General features: G+C 37.9%; 1 protein-coding gene across 1 annotated transcript in view; it reads right to left on the minus strand.

The window, feature by feature from the left end:
* PRIM2 (DNA primase subunit 2) overlaps positions 1-22,662 on the minus strand; it is a gene marked incomplete at its 3' end in the record, with an annotated part of 212,601 nt that overhangs the window by 145,389 nt on the left and 44,550 nt on the right. The window contains exons 6-7 of the mRNA XM_079712747.1: positions 7,615-7,710; positions 5,877-6,014 (exon numbers count right to left, since the gene is read on the minus strand). Coding sequence (XP_079568873.1) covers positions 5,877-6,014; positions 7,615-7,710 — 234 coding nt within the window. The remainder of the gene's footprint in view (positions 1-5,876; positions 6,015-7,614; positions 7,711-22,662) is intronic.

The raw sequence follows: 22,662 nt of genomic DNA on the forward strand, positions 1-22,662 counted from the left end.
CACTGCTTTGTTTCCTAGAGCTCAGTACCAGGGGAGAATGAATGGGCTGGTGCCTGACAGTAAAGGTAGGGGTGAAGGATTAGCAGCTACACTGACTGGTCCACTGCAATCACTTTAAAATAACATTAAATAACCAGGAAGTAATATTGGAAAAGACATATTAATCAATCCACAACCAAAGGAAATCAACTAGACACAAATAAGACAAGGAAAATTCTTATATGATTACAAAGTAAGTAACCATTCAAGAAAATTAATTATATTTAAGCACAGCTTAAGGAACTAAACTGAACACTGCTTTTAAAAAGAGGATAAAAGATTTAAGAGGATTCTAAGCTCTGTAGAAATAAAAAATTACTTGATCAAGTGCCTACAAAGAATATTTTTCCAAAGCAACAAATACTTGGTGAGTCACAGATCCAACTACTATTCTAAACATGTCAATAAGAAAATCCTTTTCAAAAAAAGAAAATACTTACTTTCCTCTGTGACTCCAAGAAAGAGCTGCTTACTTGCTGTCAGTTATTTCCTAGGGAGCTTCTCGAAAGTCCTCTATGTCTAAATTAGAATAAATATATTTTCTGAAAGTCTATTTTCTAAAGTTTTACCAGCACCTTCTAATGATGAATCTCACCCACAGAAAGTGAAATTAGTCACATAATGTGAGAAAAAAAGAGAATCTGCCTTAAAGATATTCAGCTAAAACTTAAGAAGCTGCCCGTTTTCTAAAAACAAAGCAAGTACGCTCCACCAGTGACACAGAGTGGAAGTGTGTGAAAACCCAAGCTCGGCTGTGTGACCCCCTACGTCTCAGGGCTTCACTTTATCCTCCCCAGAAATCCAGACTTAAACCCAACTTCACACTTGCCATCACCACCTGGATGACTGACAAGCACCTCCTGCTTAACGTGATCAGAGCAGAACTCCTGCTTTTAGCCTGTGGACTTCTCACACAGTCTTCCACATCGTGGTAAAAGACATCACCCTCTAATCAGTTACTCTGGCCAAGAGTCTGGGGAGTGCAACACGGTGGTCAGGAGTAAAGACTGAAGCCAGGCTGCACGGATGCAAACCCTCACTTAGCTGTGCAGACTGTATGCCTCGGAGAGTGAAAATGGTACCCACCTAACAGGATTACTGTGAAGATGAAATGTGAAGCTGATGTGAAGCATTTAGAACAACACCTGGCAAATATTAAATGTTCATTAAGTGTAAGCTTTCACTATTGTTTTTATCCTGATTTCCTCTTTTTCTCTCACACCCAGTCTGTCAACAGCACTTCAAGAAAGTAACTGAAATCCAGCGAGTTCTCTGAATCATCACCACCACAACCAGCCTCTTTCCAGCCACCATCTAGATTAAAGTGATAAACTTCTGAACTAGTCTTCCTACTGCCATTCTTTCTATACCCTCCAAAGTGGTTTTTAGCCACAGTAACCTATTCTAAATATAAATCAGATTATATCACTCCCTTTTCCAAAACCATCCAATGGTTTTCTACTACATTAGGCTAAAAATCAATCTCTCTACCCTGGTTTATTCAAAGTCCTGCATCGCTGCCGTCTCATCCTGTACAGCTCCCTGCTAGCTCACTACACTCCAGCATTGTGCAAAAATGCCACCCCTCTCTCCTTGGGGCCTTGGCATCAGTGACCACTCCTGCCTAGAATGTACTTTCCTCTACTTTTGCTCTGCTGGCTCCTTTATGTCACATATAATATTGTTATTGTTTATTTATTTGGTAACTGGTACAAGTTTTATAAGAGAAGAAATTTCATCTATCCTATTAAGTATTATATCCCTAGTACTGAAAACAATACGTGGGTGAACAAATAAAAAGTTATTAAAAAAGAAAAAAAACCATTAAGTGAGAGAACTGGCTAAAGGCTCTAAAATTGTTATGTGAAGCAAAGAAATATATCTTTCCCTCATTCTTTTCCCTAACTGGTTATCAATTTATTGCATCTCAGCTCCAAATTCACCCTTTTTGCCTGCTCTGTAACTGGACCCTAATACACTTACCTTTCAATATTTCCTGAGTTTGAAGATCTAAATCCCCTGATAATACAACTACTCACAAAGGCACAGTTTTCATCAAAAGATCCTAAGAATCACAATTAGAAAACCCGAGATCCAGTTATGGCTGCAACAATTACCGGCCAACAAGACACTGGACAAACTACCTGGCCTCTCTCAGCAGCACTTCCCTAGCCTGTGTGATACAGACGGTCATCCTCGTCCATCTCAGAGGCTTGTAGTGAGGATCAAATGAGATCACACACAAGCAGTAAACTATGCGGACAGTAAGAGTCATCTTCATTATTCAGTATCTATCAGTCCAACAAAATGTTATTGAGCACTGACCCTATGTTACGTAGAGAGAAAAGTTTAACACCAAGCCCTTACTCTCAAAAAGCTTACATTGTAGTTGAGAAGAAAAATGCTAACTGGAGTAATCTCACTGCAGTGTGGTGGTGTGCAGAATGCTGTGGGGGCACAAAGGAGACACAGTACAATCCTGGGGCTCAGGGGGGCTTCCTGGAGGAAGCAGTGCCACAGCTGAGTCTCACGGATCAGCAAGGTGAGAAAAGAGCTCTTATCAAATGAGAACATAATGCCCATGTTTTACTAGTCCTAAAGCATGCTCAAAAGCCAGATTTGTTATCTTATAATATAAATCACATGATCAAAGACTAACAACAAGCTTGCAGATGTCACCTGGGGTAAAATTCTTCTATCAACTTAGACTTCCCCCAGCACCATTTATTTCTTCCTCTACCACAAATCAGAATACCTTTTTCTAAATGTTTAGGGCAATTCTTCTCATCCTACAAGGATATTTTCAAATTCTTTCAATTACATACTTCAAGGTCAAAACCTTCCTCACTGGAAAGGACAGTAATCAAGAAACCATCACAATGGGTTTAATTTCCCCTTTGCCACAGCCTAAAAGCAACACCTTCCCTTCCTCCCAGAGCTTCAGACTTCAAAGCTGTCAGGACAGCTTCCCAGTCAACCCCCTCCATCCACTCTCCTTCACAGCGAGGCAAAGGGCTCTATGGACAACCTTTCAACCAGACTCGGTCCTGACCTACCCAGGAGAAAGCCAAGCACTTTTTGGCCAACCCAGTATTTTAGAAAATGAGGCTTTTGGCACCAATACAAAGTAGGATTGAGTAAAAGTTATTGTTTTCAGAATATAAACAATACCAGAAAAAAGTATAAGTTTTAACTCAAAAGGAAAGGTTTGCCTCTGCTTATACGGTAATCGGTATGGCTTAAAAAGAGCCACAACACATAACTTTGAAGTTATGTACTAAACACTAAGTGCCCAAAAAAGTGTCCCAAAAAAGTACAAAAGAAAACTACACTCAGATTAACAAACAACACTGAAAAATGTATTTTTAAGATGTTATCACTTAAGTGTCTGTTTTTAAACAAATCTCTTAAAAAGCACTGATTATGTCATTTATTTAACTCAGCTACCTCCAATTTCACCCAGCAGCGGGCTGTTTATTGTAGCACTAACCTAGTACTGCTTTTCCTAATTAAACATAAAGACTTTCTTCTACATTGCCCTCTACTGAGACAAAATAACAATTTAGAACAGAAATCTAGGGGTTATATCTACCACAGGCCACACTAATTGTTAAGGGTCACATATGACATCCATCTCCAAGGAAAAAAAGACACAACCTTGAAGAAACAAAGGCTGTTCACAAAATTAATCATCTCACCAATAGTATTACTAGGAGAAAGAAAAAATGACAAAATTAACCATGAGTAGTAACAAATAAAAACCTACTTAAAGGGACTTTCCTGGTGGCGCAGTGATTAAGAATCCGCCTGCCAATGCAGGGGACACAGGTTTGATCCCTGGTCTGGGAAGATCCCACATGCTGCAGAGCAACTAAGCCCATGTGCCACAAAGCCTGCGCTCTGGAGCCCGCGAGCCACAACTACTGAAGCCCGCATGCCCTAGAGCCCGTGCACCACAACTACCGAGCCCACGCACCACAACTACTGAAGCCCACGTGTTCTAGGGCCCGCGTGCCGCAACTACTGAGCCCGTGTGCTGCAACTACTGAAGCCCACGTGCCTACAGCCCATGCTCTGCAACGAGAAGCCACCACAATGAGAAAGCCTGCACACAACGAAGAGTAGCCCTCACTCGCCGCAACTAGAGAAAGCCCGTGTACAGCAATGAAGACCCAATACAGCCAAAAAAACACCTACTTAAAGACATAAATATAAGACATGACACCATAAAACTCCTAGAAGAGAACATAGGCAAAATATTCTCATACATAAATTATACCAATGTTTTATTAAGTCATTCTCCCAAGTCAATAGAAATAAAAGGAAAAATAAACAAATGGGACCTAATCAACCTTACAAGCAAAAGAAAGAAAAACCACCCTTGCACAGCAAAGGAAACCATCAACAGAACAAAAAGACAGCCTATGGACTGGGAGAAAATATTTGCAAATGATGTGACCGACAAGGGCTTAATTTCCAAAATACACAAACAGCTCATATAACTCAATAACAAAAAAACAAACAACCCAATCAAAAAATAGGCAGAAGATCTAAATAGACATTTCTCCAAAGAAGACATACAGATGGCCAATAGGCACATAAAAGGATGCTCATCATCACTAATTATTAGGAAAATGCAAATCAAAACTACAGTGAGGTATCACCTCACAACAGTCAGAATGGCCATCATTAAAAAGTCTACAAACAACAAATGCTAGAGAGGGTGTGGAGAAAAGTGAACCCTCCTACACTGTTGGTGGGAATTTAAGCTGGTGCAGCCACTATGGAAAACAGTATTGGAGGTTCCTTAAAAAACTAAAAATAGAGTTGCCTTATGATCCAGCAATCCCACTCCTACACATATACCCAGACAAACCATAATTCAAAAAGATACATGCACCCCTATGTTCATAGCAGCATTACTAAAATAGCCAAGACGTGGAAACAACCTAAATGTTCATCAACAGATGAGTGGATAAAGATGTGGTACACATATAAAATGGAATGGAATGAAATAATGCCATTTGCAGCAACATGGATGGTTGCTAGAGATTATCACACTAAGTGAAGTAAGTCAGAAAGAGAAAGATAAATACCACATGACAGCACTTATATGTGTAATCTAAAATATGACACAAATGACCTTATCTATGAAACAGAAACAGACTCACAGATATAGAGAATGGACTTGTGGTTGCCAAGGGGGAGGGATGGATTGGGAGTTTGGGGTTAGCAGACACAAACTATTATAGAATGGATGAACAATAAGGTCCTACTGTATAGCACAGGGAACTATATTCAATACCCTGTGATAAACCATAATGGAAAAGAATATATATATGCATAACTGAGTCACTTTGCTGTACAGCAGAAATTAACGCAACCTTGTAAGTCAACTATACTTCAATAAAATAAATTTAAAAAAATTAAAACCTAGGAGTTCTACAAATAACAGTACAGCATCATAAGCAATCTGAATATTATTATAAAAATTAAATTATTTTTTAAGAAGTACAGAACAAAACTATCAAGAGTATGTAACTGGGGCTTCCCTGGTGGCGCAGTGGTTGAGACTCCGCCTGCCGATGCAGGGGACACGGGTTCGTGCCCTGGTCTGGGAAGATCCCACATGCCGCGGAGCGGCTGGGCCCGTGAGCCATGGCCGCTGACCCTGCATGTCTGGAGCCTGTGCCCCGCAACGGGAGAGGCCACAACAGTGAGAGGCCCGCATACCGCAAAAAAAAAAAAAAAAAAAAAAAAAAGAGTATGTAACTGAAAACATGAACATATGGAAATAAAGTGAACATGGAAATATGGAAAAAAAGTAAAATACTTACAGCCAAAGCCTTGGACAGTTTGGTTCTAAATTCATTTAGGATGATAGCCACAATGTCCTTGAGTGGTACATAAGCAAAGCCATTTTCCAAATAGACTTTCCTTCCTCGGAACAGATCCAGAGCATCAGCAAAAGGGATCTGAATTTAGTGTGAAACAGGGAAAATAAGTCAGTACCTGTCATTACAAAATTCTCCTACACCTTCATAAATACTAAGGCTAAACAAAATCCCTCCTATGAGAAAGTCATTAGTCCCAGCAGATCAAAAGAAAAAAAAAAGCAAGAAGATCAATTTATACTCCTTGTAAGTAAACAACAGCATTAGGAAGGAGTGGCAGGCCAAAAATGTGTTTGTTTTAGAGTAGATCTTTCAAATAATAATAAGCCAAGTTAAAATGCTTTATTTTCATTCTTAACTCATCAATTTACAAATTATAATCACCAGGATTTCAAATTCCCAGCTCAAGCCCTCTAGGTATGCTGCATTCCCCTCACATGACATAGTCCACATTTTGTTCTGCATCAAGTGGAATCCAATGTGTATACAATATGTTCAGTGCTAAAAATTACTAGTAAGTAAAGTAATTCCAAATTTCTTCATCTATGTTTCCACTCTTTCTCCAGAGAAATATATTGGAAAAGCTAATCTCAACACTAAGAAATGGAAATAATAATAAATGTCCAGTTTTATCTTTAAAATAAGTACTTGCCAGTAAATATTTTTTTAAAAACCTAATAAATACTATTCTACTTATACTTTTTAAAGTCCTATGAACTATGGTAAAATTTTAAGAGATGAGCAGATTATGGTAATGGTATTAATAAATTGCAAAACTCATCCTTACTCTTCAACAGAGTTTTTCTACTTCTTAAAAATGAGGTAAAAAACTAGGTAAAAAAAAAAAAAAAAAGATCCCCAAATACCCTATTCGCCCAAGTTTTATGGAAGAGTTAAATCTATATGCCCATAATTCTTCAATGTACTCACTGACACCACACAATAATCAGATCATGTGTTTTTACAGAAAGTTTCTAATTAATTTACAGATTTCTACATCCAGCACACAGTCCTTGCCCTGAAGCAGTTCACCACTTGGTTGAAGAAACAAGGTGGACTCACGTGGACAGTGGCTCCCTGGCCCTGCAGGAGGACGCTGGCCAGACTGGGGTGGGGGTGGAGCGGGGGAGGTGGGGATGGAGTGCCCGTGGTGGCATGACCCGCACCAGACGCCAGGCATGGGCAGCGGGTAGCCGCCCCTCCCCAGCTTCGGGAGGTCCTCAGCCCCGCAGCCCTGCACCAGGCTCACACAGGCAGGAGTCTGTGCTGAGGATGCGCGGATAGCGGTGAGGGGGCAGGGGCCGGACCCGGGCAGGGGGAAGGAGGCCGGGGCCCCAGGGCACCTGGGAGGGAGGAGAGGCTCCCTCGTGGGGTCGGCATAGGGAACAAGGGGCCGGGGGAGAGGGGCGTTGCAGGGCTGCCCAGCCCCAGCGCGGCCGGAGGCTGAGCACAGTGAGGAGAGCGCGGCCCACAGTGGGTTCACACCCGAGCAGCACCAGGGGTCGGTGCAGCGCAGCCCAGGGTGTGGAGCAGCACATCCGGGGGGTGAAGACAACATCCGAACAGGAGGGGGAGAGGCTGTGCCCACAAGAGGCTACACAAACGCGTCAATAAAACACGGATAGAAGCTCAATGTGATACATTTAACAAAACCTAGGAAGTACTTTAAAAGCGTACCTACCTTATAAACTGACTCCAGCTCCAAATGAACCCCACCTAAACTGTATGATGAAGCCATAATATCCTGTTCTCGGAGGCTCTTCTCTTCATCACTTATCTAAAAGGAAACATACTTTATATCATTTAAAAATTAAAACTCTGCATTCAGTTTCAATAAAGCACTTTCCTATTGTAGTGAAGATTCTATACTTTTTAAAAACTCTTAAAACTCTGATATCTGAAATCATTCCTAATATGATTATTAAGTCATTACTATCATTAATGAAGCCAAAATATGGAAGAAAATTTAAATTCAATATACTTTCAAATTTCTACTCTGCCAATTTCTGAGGACACATATCGAAAGAACAGTAGCACAGAAACAATATCCTGGACTAGCTGCACCCACAGACTCATGAAAGGAGAAAACGAAAACCTTTCTGAAGAAATATACAATTCTCCTAGGGCTCAGTATAGTCCTCCAAATAACTCCCCAAATACAATCTCTAGCACACAGATAAAACACACACACAAGGAAACAAGACTCCATTAGTGGGAACCAGATTGGTACAACCAAAAGAAAAGTATAAGGATTGGAAAAAAGAAAAAAAATTGTCATTATTTACATATTATGTGATTAGAATCCTTAGAAAATCGAGAAAAATCCACAGATAAATTATTAGACCTACTGACCTAATTAAGCAAGGTTTCTGGCTACAGTGTCATACAGAAAAACCAACTGTATTTCTATCTGCCAGCAGCCCAGTTTAATAATGGATTTTTTTAAACTACCATTCATAATGGAATTAAAACTATCAAGTATTTAGGAATAAATCTAACAAAAGATGTTCAAGGCCTCTAGAAAAAAAAAAAAAAAAAAACATGTAAGACCTTACTGAAGGAAACTGGAGAAAACCTAAATAACCGAGAGACATCCATAAACATGCACCAGAAGATGTCATACTATAAATGTACCAATTCTCCTCAAATTAACCTGCAGAATCAATATACTCTCAAGCAAAATCACAATAGCTTATGTGTCTGTGTTGCTTCTAGAATGTATAGGGACACACAAAGTGCCAAGGAAAGCCAAGACAGAAAAAGACAGTCAACCCAACAGAAAAATGAGCAAAAGATATGAACACACTTTACCACTGAGAAAATTTGAAGTGCCAATAAATACGATCATATCTCGTCTTATTGCACTTTGCTTTATTGTGCTTCCAAGATATTACTTTTTTTTTTAAAACAAATTGAAGGTTTGTGGCAACCCTGTGTTGAGGAAGTTTATTGGCACCATTTTTCCAACAGTATTTGCTCACTTCGTGTCTCTGTCACATTTTCGTAATTCTCAAAATATTTCAAACATTTTCATTATTATTGTATTTGAGAGCACTGAACAAACAAACATGTATCATCAAAATCAGTGCAAGAGAGTCATCAACTGAAAACTACCACCTCAATTCCTTTTTGGTAATGAACAGGATAAAAATACAAAAACTAAAAATGTAATATAACTAGATGTCATGAGAAGTCTCATAGGCAAAAATTTTAAAGGGTGTCACAGCACACATTATATATAATCAACACTCATTCTAGAGTGTTTAAATTGAGTTTTAGCAATAGCAAACATTTCTCTAAGAGCTAACACCAGATTATTCTCCTTTAGTATTGGCTTTGTTTACATATACCTGTTGATAGTAACTTCTCTACTTAATTGACTATTTACCTTTTACTTCGCATTCCATAGGACAAATCCTTCGAGCTCAAATATACCACCAGATACACAATGCAGAGACTATTTGAGAAGAGGCAGGTATGTTTCAGAGCCAGGCTGTAATTCTCAAACAGCAACTGATAAAGTGAGAAACTGACCAGGGGGACATGGTGAAAGGGAACAAGATATCTGTACATCCTCATGATGATCTTTCACTATCTTTATGTGATTTCCAATTTAAATATAAAAACTATTTCAAATTTGTGCAGTGAACACTTACTTATTTGAAATTAAATAAAAATTAAATACACATGCCTGTTCTCCCCACCATTAATGGGGATAATCATAGGTGATTGCATGAATCGTTTTTTGCCCAAATGGTTTTGACTGGATCTGGCAATACTGAAGTTGAGGCCAAATGTGTTAACCCACCACGTCCCTTTTACAGTCACTTATTATAGCAACAAAGAATTAGATAACTCTGAACATACAGATGTTTGCCATGATAATATCTGGGGTTTTAACTGAACAAATCCCACAGCAATATATAAGAACCACTAAGACTTCTCCACGAATATAGGGGAATATAGTACCTCTCTTTCCCTAAACTCAACTCAAATATTTGTATTAACAACACCACAGGTGTTTATAAGCAATTAACTGCTCACCAAGTAACTGTCAGGTAAGCAGGGGAAGCACACTTCAGCTCAACTGTCATACAACAGAATACTTTACTTACAAGAGACTTAATGTTCCAAACACTCTTCTGCCTTAGGTATATAGTCAAGGCTCAATTTAAACAAAATTCAAGGTCTAAATGAAAGCTAGAGTAGATTATTACAGAATGTGGTAAGACTGCCTTTCACTGAAATCTTCCCCCACCCCCCAAAAAAACAGAAAAAAAAATTATCTAAACTTTACTTAGATTAGAAATAACGAATAAAATTCTAAGGGATTCAATGTGTTTCTAAACTGTCCACCCAAAGTAACTGGGTGCATTCCGAATAATGCACATTTTAGGTGAAATTAATGTCATTTCCTACATGATAGCCTTTCAGTAAATACTGTTTTTCCTTGGTGAATTAAAAGTTCATCCATTTGCCACACACATCTAAACCTTCATTTAGCTATTTAATAATAAACAAAATAAGAGAATTGTCACTGAAAAATGTTGGATGACTGTTTGAAACTTTATTAATTAGTATAAACTTCTATTGACTTATTTCAAATTTCTAAAGTAATCTTGAGTATTCTCTTCTGCTTCTGGTATAAAAGCTACTGGGAAAAATATGAGCATATTTCACTTTCTCAGGCTCCCCTAATGAGGTTAACTACTGGTTGCCTAGAAAAAACTCGTTCTCTAAAAGAGCAAGACAAAATTAAACAGCTTCCTGCTTCTACTAACAAAGGATCTCATGTAAGAGTTAAAAACAGCTACAGTGGAACAATTATAAAAGCAGAGGAACTGAGTAGAAAGTATATAGTTTTTGTAACTGCAGAAACCTAAGTTCAAATCTTAAAAAAGTGAATTAACCTCTTCATACCTCAGTTTCTCCATTGGTAAAAGGAAGAAAATAATACCTGTTTCATGAACTTTTTTGTCAGAATTAAGTAAAATTATGTAAAGTGTCTAGAATAGGCCTAACGTATAGCATGCCTTTAATAAATGGTAAATATTTATTATTACTATCAGTAATGTACATTTTGATTAGCTTGTTTTCCAGGAACACAGTGAAACATTTTTGATCCACATCATCATGATAAGATGGCAAAGTTGGAAGATCCTGAGTTCACCTCCTCCTACAAACACACCAAAACTACACATATATATATAGAACAACTCTCTCTGAAAATGACCTGAAGACTAGCAGAAGAGCTCTTGTACAATTAAGGATATAAAGAAAGAAACACACTGAGTAGGGTAGGAGGGGCAGAGACACTATCTAGTCAAGACCCACATCCCCAGAGCAGCAAGCCACAAGCAGGAAGAGATATCACAAACTCAGAGGTCCTCCCTCAGGAGCGAAGGGTTTGAGCTCCATATTGGGCACACCAGACCCAGGGACTGGCACCGGGTAGGTGAGCCCACTTAACTAGCTTTGAAAAACAGCAGGGCTTGTGCACGGGAGAGCTGAAGGAAATTGAAATTCCACTCTTAAAGGGCTCATGCACAAACTCACTCACTGGGAGTCCCAGCACAGAGGCTGCAGTTTAAAAAGAGCCTGGTGCTCTAAACAGCTTGCCAAGGCCACCCCAGCAAACCCCAGGTCCACTCCAGCACCAATCATCCCACCAAGGCAGCAGCCCCAACATGTCCTGGAAAAGCCCTAGCCCATCCCCACTACAACTCCACCTCGCCTGCCAAAGCTGACCAGCACATACAGTCCACACTGGGGATACTCCTATACAAGACCACACCTCCAAAAGCAAGAGACATAACGTTTCACCTAATTCACAGAAACAAACACAGAAAGTCAAACAAAATGAGGAGACAGAGAAATTTGTTACAAACAAAAGAACAGAATAAAATCCCAGAGGAAAACTCTAATGAAATGGAGATAAGTAATTTACCTGATAAATAGTTCAAAGCAATGGTCACAAAGATGCTCGCAGAACTCAGGAGAAGAATGGAGGAACACAATGAAAACTTCACAAAGAGTTAGAATATATAAGAAAGAACCAATCAGAACTAAAGAATACAACAACTGAAATGAAAAATACATCAGAGGAAATACACAGCATTTTAGATGATACATAAGACCACATAAGCAACAAGGAAGAGTGAATAGTGAAACTCAACCAATCAGAACAAAGAAAAACGAATTTTTAAAAATGGGAATAATTTAAGGGAACTCTAGGACAACATCAAGTGCACTAACATTCACATTATGGGCCCAGAAGGAGAAAGGGGCAGAAAACCTATTCAATAAAATAATGGCTGACAACTTCCCCAGACTGGGAAAAAAACACACATGCAGGTCCAGGAAGCATAAAATCCCAAACAAGATGAACCCAAGAGATCCACACCAAGACATATCATAATTAAAATGGGAAGAGTTAGAGATAGGGAGAGAAATTTTAAGGCAGCAAGAGAAAAACAGTGAGTCACACACAAAGGAACCCCCAAAAGGCTATCAGCTGACTTTTCAGCAGAAACTTTGCAGACCACAAGGGAGTGGCATGCTGCATTTAAAGTAATGAAAGAAAAAAACTTACAACCAAGAACACCCAGGAAGGCTATTATTGTTCAGAATCAAAGGAGAGTTAAAGAGTTTCCCAGGCAAGCAAAAACTAAGAGTTCATCACCACTAAACCAGCGTTACGAATGTTAAAGGGTCTTTAAGCAGAAAAGGCTATAACTAGAAATAAGAAAATATATGAAAGAAAAAAGCCTCACAGCTAAAGGCAAATACATAGTAAAGACAGTGGATCATCCATTTAAAAAGCTAGTATGAACATTAAAAGAAAAAAGTCATAAAATCAACTATAATTACAATAAGCAATTAAGAGACACACAAAGTAAAAAGATGTAAAATATGCCACCAAAACATTAAATGTAGATGGGAGGAGTAAAAAAGTAATGCTTTTAGAATGCATTCAAACTTAAGCAAACACCAGGTTAAAACAAACATATACACAAATATATATATATACACACACACACACACACACACACACACATATATATATACATAGATGAACCTCATGGTAACCAAAAACCAAAACCCTACAAGAGATACACAAAAAATAAAGATAAAGGAATCCAAACATAGCACTAAAGAAAATCATCAAACCACAAGGGAAGAGAACAAGAGAAGAAGAAAGGAACAGAAAAGAACTACAAAAACAACCAGAAAACAATAGCTAAATGGCAATAAGTACATAGCTATCAGAAATTACTTTAAATGTAAATGGACTAAACTCACAAATAAAGATATATGGTAGCTGAATGGATAAAAAAAATAAGACCCATTTATAGCCTGCCTACAAGACACTCACTTCAGATCTAAAGACACACATAGGCTGAAAGTGAAGAAATGAAAAAAGATATTCCATGAAAATGAAAATGAAAAGTTGGGATAGAAATACTTGTATCAGATAAAAGATTTTTTAAAACAAAGACTGTAACAAAAGATAAAGAAGGACATTACATAATGATAAAGAGGTCAATCTAACAAAAGGATATAATGTTTGCAAATCTCTATGCACCCAACATAGGAGCATATAAATATATAAAGCAAACATTAACAGACATAAAGGGAGAAACTGACAGTAATACAATAATAGTAGGGGACTTTAATATCCCACTTAAATTAATGGATAGAGAGAAAATCAATAAGTAAACACTGACCTTAATCAACGCACTAGACCAGATAGACTTAATAGATGTGTGTGTGTGTGTGTATAGAACATTCCATCCAAAAGCAGCAGAACTCACATTCTTTTCAAGTGCACATGTGACATTCTCCAGGACAGATCACATGCTAGGCCACAAAACAAGTCTCAATAAATTAAAGAAGACTGAAATCATATCAAGCACCTCTTCTGATCACAACAGTATGAAACTTGAAATCAATTACCAGAAGAAAATTGGAAAAACAAAAACATGTGGAGGCTGAACAACATGCTACTAAACAACCAATCAGTGAACAAATAAATCAAAAAGGAAATTAAAAAATACCTAGAGACATATGAAAATGGAAACCCAATGATCCAAAAACTATGGGATGCAGCAAAAGCAATTCTAAGAAAAAAGTTCATAGTGATACAGGCCTACCTCAAGAAACAAAAACAACTAAAATAAACAATCTAACTTTACACCTAAAGGAACTAGAAAAAGAAGAGCCAACAAAACCTAAAATTAGTAGAAGGAAGGAAATTAAGACCAGAGTGGATATAAATGAAATACAGACTAAAAAAAAAAAAAAAAAAAAAAGGAAAGATCAATGAAACCAAAAGCTGGTTCTTTGAAAACATAAATAAAATAGACAAACCTGTAGCCAGACTCATCAAGGTTAAAAAAAAAAAAAAAAAGAGAGGGGCCAAATAAATAAAATCACAAATGAAAGAGAATTTACAACCAATACCACAGAAACACATCCATAAAAGACTACTACAAACAATTACATGCCCACAAATTGGACAACCTAGTAATAATGGATAAATTCCTAGAAACACACAAATTTCCAAAACTGAATCAGGAATAGAAAATCTGAACAGACCAATTACCAGTAATGAAATTGAATCAGTAATTTTAAAAAAAAATCCAGCAAACAGAAGTCCAGGATCATATGGCTTCACAGAGAGTTCGAACTGTATCAAATATTTAAAGAAGAGTTATCCTTCTCAAACTATTCCAAAAAATTGAAGAGGAAGAAATGTTGCCAAACTTATTCTACAAGTCCAATATCACCCTGATACAAAACCAGACAAAGACACTACAAAAAAAGAAAATGACAAGCCACTGTCTCTGATGAACATAGAATGCAAAAAATTCCTCAACAAAATATTAGCAAAACAAATTCAACAATACATTTAAAGGATTATATACCATGACTGAGATTTAGTCTCAGGATGCAAGGATGGTTCAATATCTGCAAATCAATGTGCTAAACCACAATAATAAAACAAAAGAAAAGAATCACATGATCATCTCAGTAGATGCAGAAAAAGCATTTGACAAAATCCAACATCCATTTATGATTAAAAAAACTCCTAACACAGTGTGTATAGAGTGAACATATCTCAACATAATAAAGACTACATACAACAAACCCACAGCTAACACTATGCTCGATGGTGAAAAGTTGAAAGACATGGATGCCCATCCTCACCACTTTTATTCAACATAGTACTAGAATCCTAGCCACAGCAATCAGACAAGAAAAAGAAATCAAAGGCATCCAAATTGGAGGGAAGAAATAAAACTGTTACTATTTGCAGATGACATACTACATATAGAAAAACTTAAGACTCCACCAAAAAAACTATTAGAACTAATAAATTCATGCAGTAAAGTTGCAGAATATAAAATTAAATTACAGAAATCTGTTGCATTTCTGTACACTAATAACTCTCAGAAAGAGAAATTAAGTAAATCCCATTTACAAATGCATCAAAATAAATAAAATACCTAGAAATAAATTTAACCAAGGAGGCTAAAAACCTGTACTCTGAAAACTATAAGACAGTGACGAAAGAAAATAAAGACAATACAAATAATTGGAAATACATACCATGCTCATGGAATGAAAGAATAAATATTGTTAAAATGCCCATACTACCCCAAAAAATCTACAGTCCATGCAATCCCTATCAAAATACCCATGGCATTTTTCACAGAACTAGAACACTCCTAAACAGTCCTAACTAGAATAGCCTAAAATTTGTATGAAACCACAAAAGACCCCAAATACTCAAAGCAATCTTGAGAAAGAACAACAAACTTGGAAATATCATGCTCCTGATTTCCAACTACACTACAAAGCTACAGTAATCAAAATAGTATGGTACTGCCGCAAAAACAAACACATAGATCAGTGGAACAGAATTAAGAGTCCAGAAATAAACCCATACTTTTTTGGTCAACTAATTTACCACAAAGGAGCCAAGAATTTACAATAGGGAAAAGACAGTCTCTTCAATAAATGGTGTTGGGAAAACTGAACAGCTACATGCAAAAGAGTAAAATGGCCATTTTCTAACACCATATACAAAAATAAACTCAAAATGGGTTAGAGACTTAAATGTAAGACCTGAAAGCATAAAACTCATAGAAGAGAACACAGGTAGTATGCTGTCTGACATCAGTCTCAGCAATTTCTTTTTTTTGGATCTGTCACCCCAGTCAAGAAAAACAAAAGCAAAAATAAACAGATAGGACTACATCAAACTAAAAAGCTTTTGCAGAATGAAGAAAACTATCAACAAAACAAAATGGCCACCTACTGAATGGGAGAAAATATTTGCAAATGATAACTGATATGGGATTAATATCCAAAATATATGAACTCATATAACTTAATATCAAAAAACAAACAATCTGATTAAAAACTGGGCAGAGGAGATGAATAGACATTTTTTCCAAAGAAGACAAACAGACGGCCAACAGGCACATGAACAGATGCTGAACATCACTACTCACCAGGGAAAGGCAAATCAAAACCACAATGAGATATCACCTCACACTTGTCAGAATGGCTATTATCGAAAAGATAAATTTTGGGGAGGGTGTGGAGAAAACGGAACCCTAATACACTGTTGGCATATTAAACTGTAAATTGGTGCAACCACTGTGGAAAACAGTATTGAGATGCCTCAAAAAATTAAAAATAAAACTACCATGCAATATAGCAATTCCACTCCTGGAAAGAAAACAAAAACATTAATTCAAAAAGATATATGCACCCCTATGTTCACTGCAGCATTATTTACAATAGCCAAGATATGGAAGCAATCTAAGTCTCTATTGATAGACAAATGGATAAAGAAGATGTGGTACATATATATACACAATGGAATATTATTCAGCCATGAATGCTACTTGTGACAACATGGACTAATCTAGAGTGTATTATGCTAAGTGAAATAAGTCAGACAGAGAAAAAAAAATACCATATGATTTACCTATATGTGGAATCTAAAAACCCAAACGAAAGAACAAACAAAGAACAGAAGCAGACTCACAGATACAGAAAACAAACTAGTTTTTGCCAGAGGGGAGGGGGACAGGGGGAAGGGCAAATAGGAGAAGGTGATTAAGAGGTACAAACTTCTAGTTATAAAATAAGTAAGTCACAGGGATATAATGTACAGCATAGGGAATACAGTCAATAGTACTGTAATAACTGTGTATGGTGACAGATGGTAAGAAGACGCATAGTGGTGATCACTTTGTAATGTATAAAAGCATTAAATCATTATGTTGTACACCTGAAACTAAAATGATGTTGTAAGTCAACTATATTTCAATTAAGTAAAGTGAAATGTTTCCTGAAACTAAACTGGTTTCTATGAATTTGTCATTTTATTAGTTAAACTAACACAGGACTGGTCTTTAGGGGGTTTACAATAAAGTTAGCTAGGTTATCACTACAGCACCTTACAATCAAGGCATATTATGCTTCCCAAATTAACATCTTCCTGAAAAGTAGTATATAACAAACTGCTCTAAATGGAATCGCATTTCCAGAATGACTTACATTATTATTCCAGAGATGCTCCATCTTCAGTCTGGTTAATTTTCAATCAGCAAAGACCCTGAACATTTGAGCCTTGAGGTTCTCTTTCCACCACTACTCACAATTCTCCTACCTCAACCTCTATTTTCCACACCCACCCACCAAATAGTAAGTACCTGAATGTTTCAAATGGTATATGCAGTAATGGTATAATCTTTTTTCAAGCAAAACTCACACAGAGCTCTAACAGTTTTGGTAAAGTTATACTTCCTTATTTTATAATCATGTTGTTTTACATGCTCCTTAGTAAAAGAATTAAGGATCTGGGTTGTGTGCATCTTTTCTTTTTGGTATTCTTCATCAGACCAAGAATGGGGAAAGCAGGCTCCCTCTGCCAGCAATCCTGAAAGGGGATTAAGAGCGAGATCTGGAGCGGCAAACGTCCCCACACTGAACAGGTGTCGGAGGCTGTCTGTGTAGACTGCCCTGCTGTTCACCCTGAGCAGAGTCCCTCACTGAGGGGGGATTACACATCCCCTACCTGCTGAACTCACATGTAGCCATGTGACTTGCTTCAGTCAGTGAGATGTGAGTAGAGGTGACACATGTCACTACCAAGCCAACAACTTACAAGCACGCGGTTTACCCAGTTCTCTCCTCCTTCCACCACAGCAACTGGTAAAGTTCCAGATGAAGGCTGCTCGATCGCCTGAATCATGGCGCCAAAATGACACAGAGCAGGGCTACCGCTGGCCCACAGGAGACGTAAAGCATGAACAAGAAACAAACCTTTTAGCAGTCTCTGAGGCTTAGGGGTCATTTGTTACCACTGCATAGCCTATCCTGACTGATAGAGTGATCTCCCTCCTCTTTGGATCACACATTTTCATCAATAAATTATTCTGAGCACATAATTCCAGTATGTTTATAAATTGCATACACATATCACTGTATATTAGGTACTGATAACATGCCTCCCCCCCCAAAAAAATGAAAAAGGAATGAGATTTAAAATATATAAGTTGTATTACTTACATTCTTCCCACATTCCCAAATGATCATCTTGGGCACACCAGTTTGAAACCACTAGTCTATTACCCTGGCCTCTGAAGTAAACATACGAACAATGCTTCCCAGAGATTTATTCTATAAACTTCCAATCAACAATATTCATTCATGTTTATAAACAGTTTGGCCAGTTTTCTCCTTGAATCCACACACAGCTCTCTCTCTCAAGGCCTGGTCCTTAAACATGGCTGTACATCAGATTTGCAGTGGAGTTTTTCAAAATTACAGATGCCTGGTGCCACTGAGACCTACAGATTGAAGCCCAGAGGTGTATATTTCTTTAAAAGGTCCATTAATGACTCTGAAACACACCACTAGTCTAAAATACATTAAATTCCAGGGGAAGAATCCTCTTTTCTAAAATAAATTTACCATGTCCTAGAAATGCTACCATCAATTCTAGCATTTGATTTTTTTTTTTTTTTCTGGAGAATGTTTCTTTCTGAAACACTGAGAACCTACTATATACCAAGCACTATTTCCAGCAGATGGGATCCAGCTATAAACAAACCAAAAAAAAAAAAATCAAAAAACCGTTGCTGTCATGAAGCCTATATTTTAATGGCGTGAGACAGACAATAAACAATAAACTATCAGGTAGTGATCTATGGTGAAAATAAAACAAAGGGATGTGCTATGGATGGGACAGATTTATACTTCAGTTGTATAGTCAATTAAAGCCTCTCTGGAGAAGTGACATTTAATTGGAAACCTGAATGATAAGAGCATCCCAAGCAGAGGTAACAGTTAATGCTAAGGTGCTAGAGAGAAAAAAGGCTAGTGCGCTGGAGGAACAGAAAGAGGCGATGGAGCAGGGGTGGGAGGGGGACAGACAGGGCTCTGAGGCCTGCTGAGATAGGGTTTTGTACGAAGAATGGTACAGTAAACTGAAATTTCAGGCAGAGGAAAGTTCCAATCTGATTTATACTGTGATTTTAAGCTTGCTCTAGTGCTGAATGGAGAAAGGATTGTGTTGTAAGGAATTGTACTGGAGAGAAAGAAAGAGATCTACTCTCAGTGGGCAATTTAGGGAAAAGATGACAGAGGCCTGAACTAGAGAAGTACAGGCAGGAAAAAAACAAGTGGACAGATTTGGGATATGTTTAGGAGGTAGCATGGGCTGATGGACTGCAAATGAAGGGGTGGAGAAAAAGACTCCTAGGTCTGGGGCTTCAGCCACTGGACAGATGGTGACACCATTTACTGACTCATCTTCTTCTTGATCCTCATCTCCACTGCCATTTATATTTTACTTCTATACATATTTATCATATGTCTCTTGTTGCAAGTCACCTCTAATCCTTTGTGGAAAGGTGCATGGCATCAATAAATACAAATAAATGATTTCAAGTACCAGTTTTTCTTAAAATTAAACACATCTGTATAGCAGGTAAAAAGTAATAATACCAACAATATTAAACTTCTAATTTTATTAATATTAAATATTAAAATATTTATTAAAATATTAATATTTTATTATTTACTACAAAATTAATTTAATATTAATAGTAAAAAGCTAACTAAAACAAGTAATTGATGGGAAGACTGTTTAAAGTATCCAATGTATAGTGAAACAATTAGGAATCACTTATTTTATAATGAAATTAAAAATCTGTGGGTAAAGCAAATACTGAAAGCAATTTTCATGATTTTTAATATTGTTATCACTATTTTTAATAAACATCGGTGCTATATCAGTAGTAAATATTGTGATCTGTAAAGGGTACATGTCTGCCAATGCCCTGTGACCCAATCATTAATCCTACTGTGGGGATTTAGGATGGCAGCAAATTCCCTGACACTCTGTCCATTGAGAGCTGAGATCTATTCACTCTCCCCATGACTGGGCTGGCCTGTGACTGCTTGACCAACAAAGTATGGTGCAAGGGACACCAGGCCATCCCATGCCTCATCTTTGAGGGGACTGACAGCTTCCACCTTGATCTCTTGGAGTTCCGGGTCACCAGAAAAGAAGTCCAGCCCCCTTGTTTGCGGGATGCCATGGAGAGGATCCCTGCGAAGTCCAGCCTTCTAGAAGTCCTCACTCAGCAAGAGGAATGTGAGTGAAGCTGTCTTGGACATCCTAGACCAGACTAGCTACCAACCAAGGAGCTCCATGCAACACCATGTGGAGCAAAAGAACTGCCCTGTTGAGACCAGTCTGAATCCCTGACCCTCAAAATTGTGAGATATAATAAAATGGTATTGTTTTAAAACATTAGGGTTAGGCTATGGTTTTAAAGTTTTAATGTTAGGTTTCAGAATTGTTGTTTTAGGTTTGGAGACAGATGTTACACAGTAATAAACAACCAGAACACTTATCTACCTAAAATAAAAGTTAGTTTAAAACATTTTTTCTACTAATAATCCAATTCTTACAAAATATTTCCTTCATTTAAATGTACAGAAGAGAGCCAAATAAAGGGGAAAAAAATTAAACTGTTAATAATTGGTAAATCTCTACGGGAAATCTTTACTTTACTTACAAATTCTTTGTCATTTTTATAGTCACCCAAAACATTCAAAGTTGGAAAAATGAACAATAATTTAATATCCTGACATTCTAATTAGTATGTTGATGTCTCAGTAACTCTGCCAACATGATCAATGTAAAAATCAATCGTCTGGTTATTTTATTACTGCTCTTTTTTTAATAGCACAGGCACATTCGGAATATACTAAAATTTAACACCAAAAAGGAAAGATTAATCACTTATACTCAAGCACATTTCTTCTCTCCTAGAAGAAAACAAGCCTCTTTTTAAAAAGAGCTGGGTAATTTATACAAAAGTTCTTCTAAGTCTCCTAAATAAATCAAAACAGCAGTAATTCCTGAGCTGCGCATAAGAGGCCCAGATACACATGAGAACATTATAATCTAACAGGACACATCAGGACAGCATTCCCCCCATCCCACCCCACTCAGCAAACATTCCTTCAGCACCTTCTAGAAGCCAGGTACAGTGCCAGCAGATAACACGAGCAAAAGTAAGGTGCTACTTATAAACTAACTGTATTATTCAACCATAGCAAAAGCTTATGAGAGGACAAATTGACTCCACCAACAATGAAATCTGAAAGCAGCAGCCACTCAGAGGGGAGAAGTTGTGACCTCCTGCATCAGCAGGAGAGCAGAGGTCTTGTGAGGACCTGGGTGGCCGCCAGGCCTCGGGAGAGCGGAAGTGGACCACATACCCCAGGGCTGCCGGGGTGAGGTGGGGACACCCTCCAAACCACCCAGGGCAGGCAGGACGCCACATGACCCGGTGCTCAGCCTTGGCTCACAGGAGCGAGAGGTGGGCAGATGGAAGGAAGCACACTCAGCACAGTGGAGGAGAGGCAACAAGGGATCCATCCCAGGAACCTACATTTAGAGTCCAGCTCAGAGACCGTTCACTCAAAGAGCCGTGGATAAAGCTGAAAGTCACCAATGACACCACTAGGGCAGTGGCTTTGCCTGAGGCTTATAGATCAGCACTAACAGGGTAGCCAGGCAACACTTAACAGCATTAAACATTATGATTTACTGAGAATAGCTTGATACCACCCCAGAGGCCGGAAACCTAAGAAGCCACATGGGGCACAGAAGACGGAAGAAAGTCACTTCAATTAATCAATCTCAATCAGCCAGTCTCTCTCTCTCGCTCTCTCTTGGACACACACACACACACACTCCACCCCAGGTCTGAATTGGGGAGCAGGACTCAACAGTGGCCAATGTATAGGCTGAATGACTCCCAAGCTGGTGTGCCCTAGAAAAATGCCAGTAACATAGCAAAACATAAAGTAACAATAAGTAAATAACGCATTATGTAATAAATGATGCTGAATATACAGAAAGCAATATTAAGAAAATTTATTTTAAAACTCATATCTATTCCTAAGAGCAAATGTAAAACTATATTACAAGACAATAGGTTAAATATAAAAATATAGAACCTTAGAGAAATAAGTGGCTGAGAAAAATCAGACTGTTCATATTATTCAATCCTAACTAAGAGGCTAAAAGCCTGAGTCGGAAACCCTAGAGTCAGAACTGAAACAACTTTGCACCAAAGATCTCAATGAATCTTTTGCTCAATTATTTTCATGAAAGTCCCTTGTC

Source organism: Hyperoodon ampullatus (assembly GCF_949752795.1).
Source record: "Hyperoodon ampullatus genome assembly, chromosome: 10".
Lineage (NCBI taxonomy): Eukaryota > Metazoa > Chordata > Mammalia > Artiodactyla > Ziphiidae > Hyperoodon > Hyperoodon ampullatus.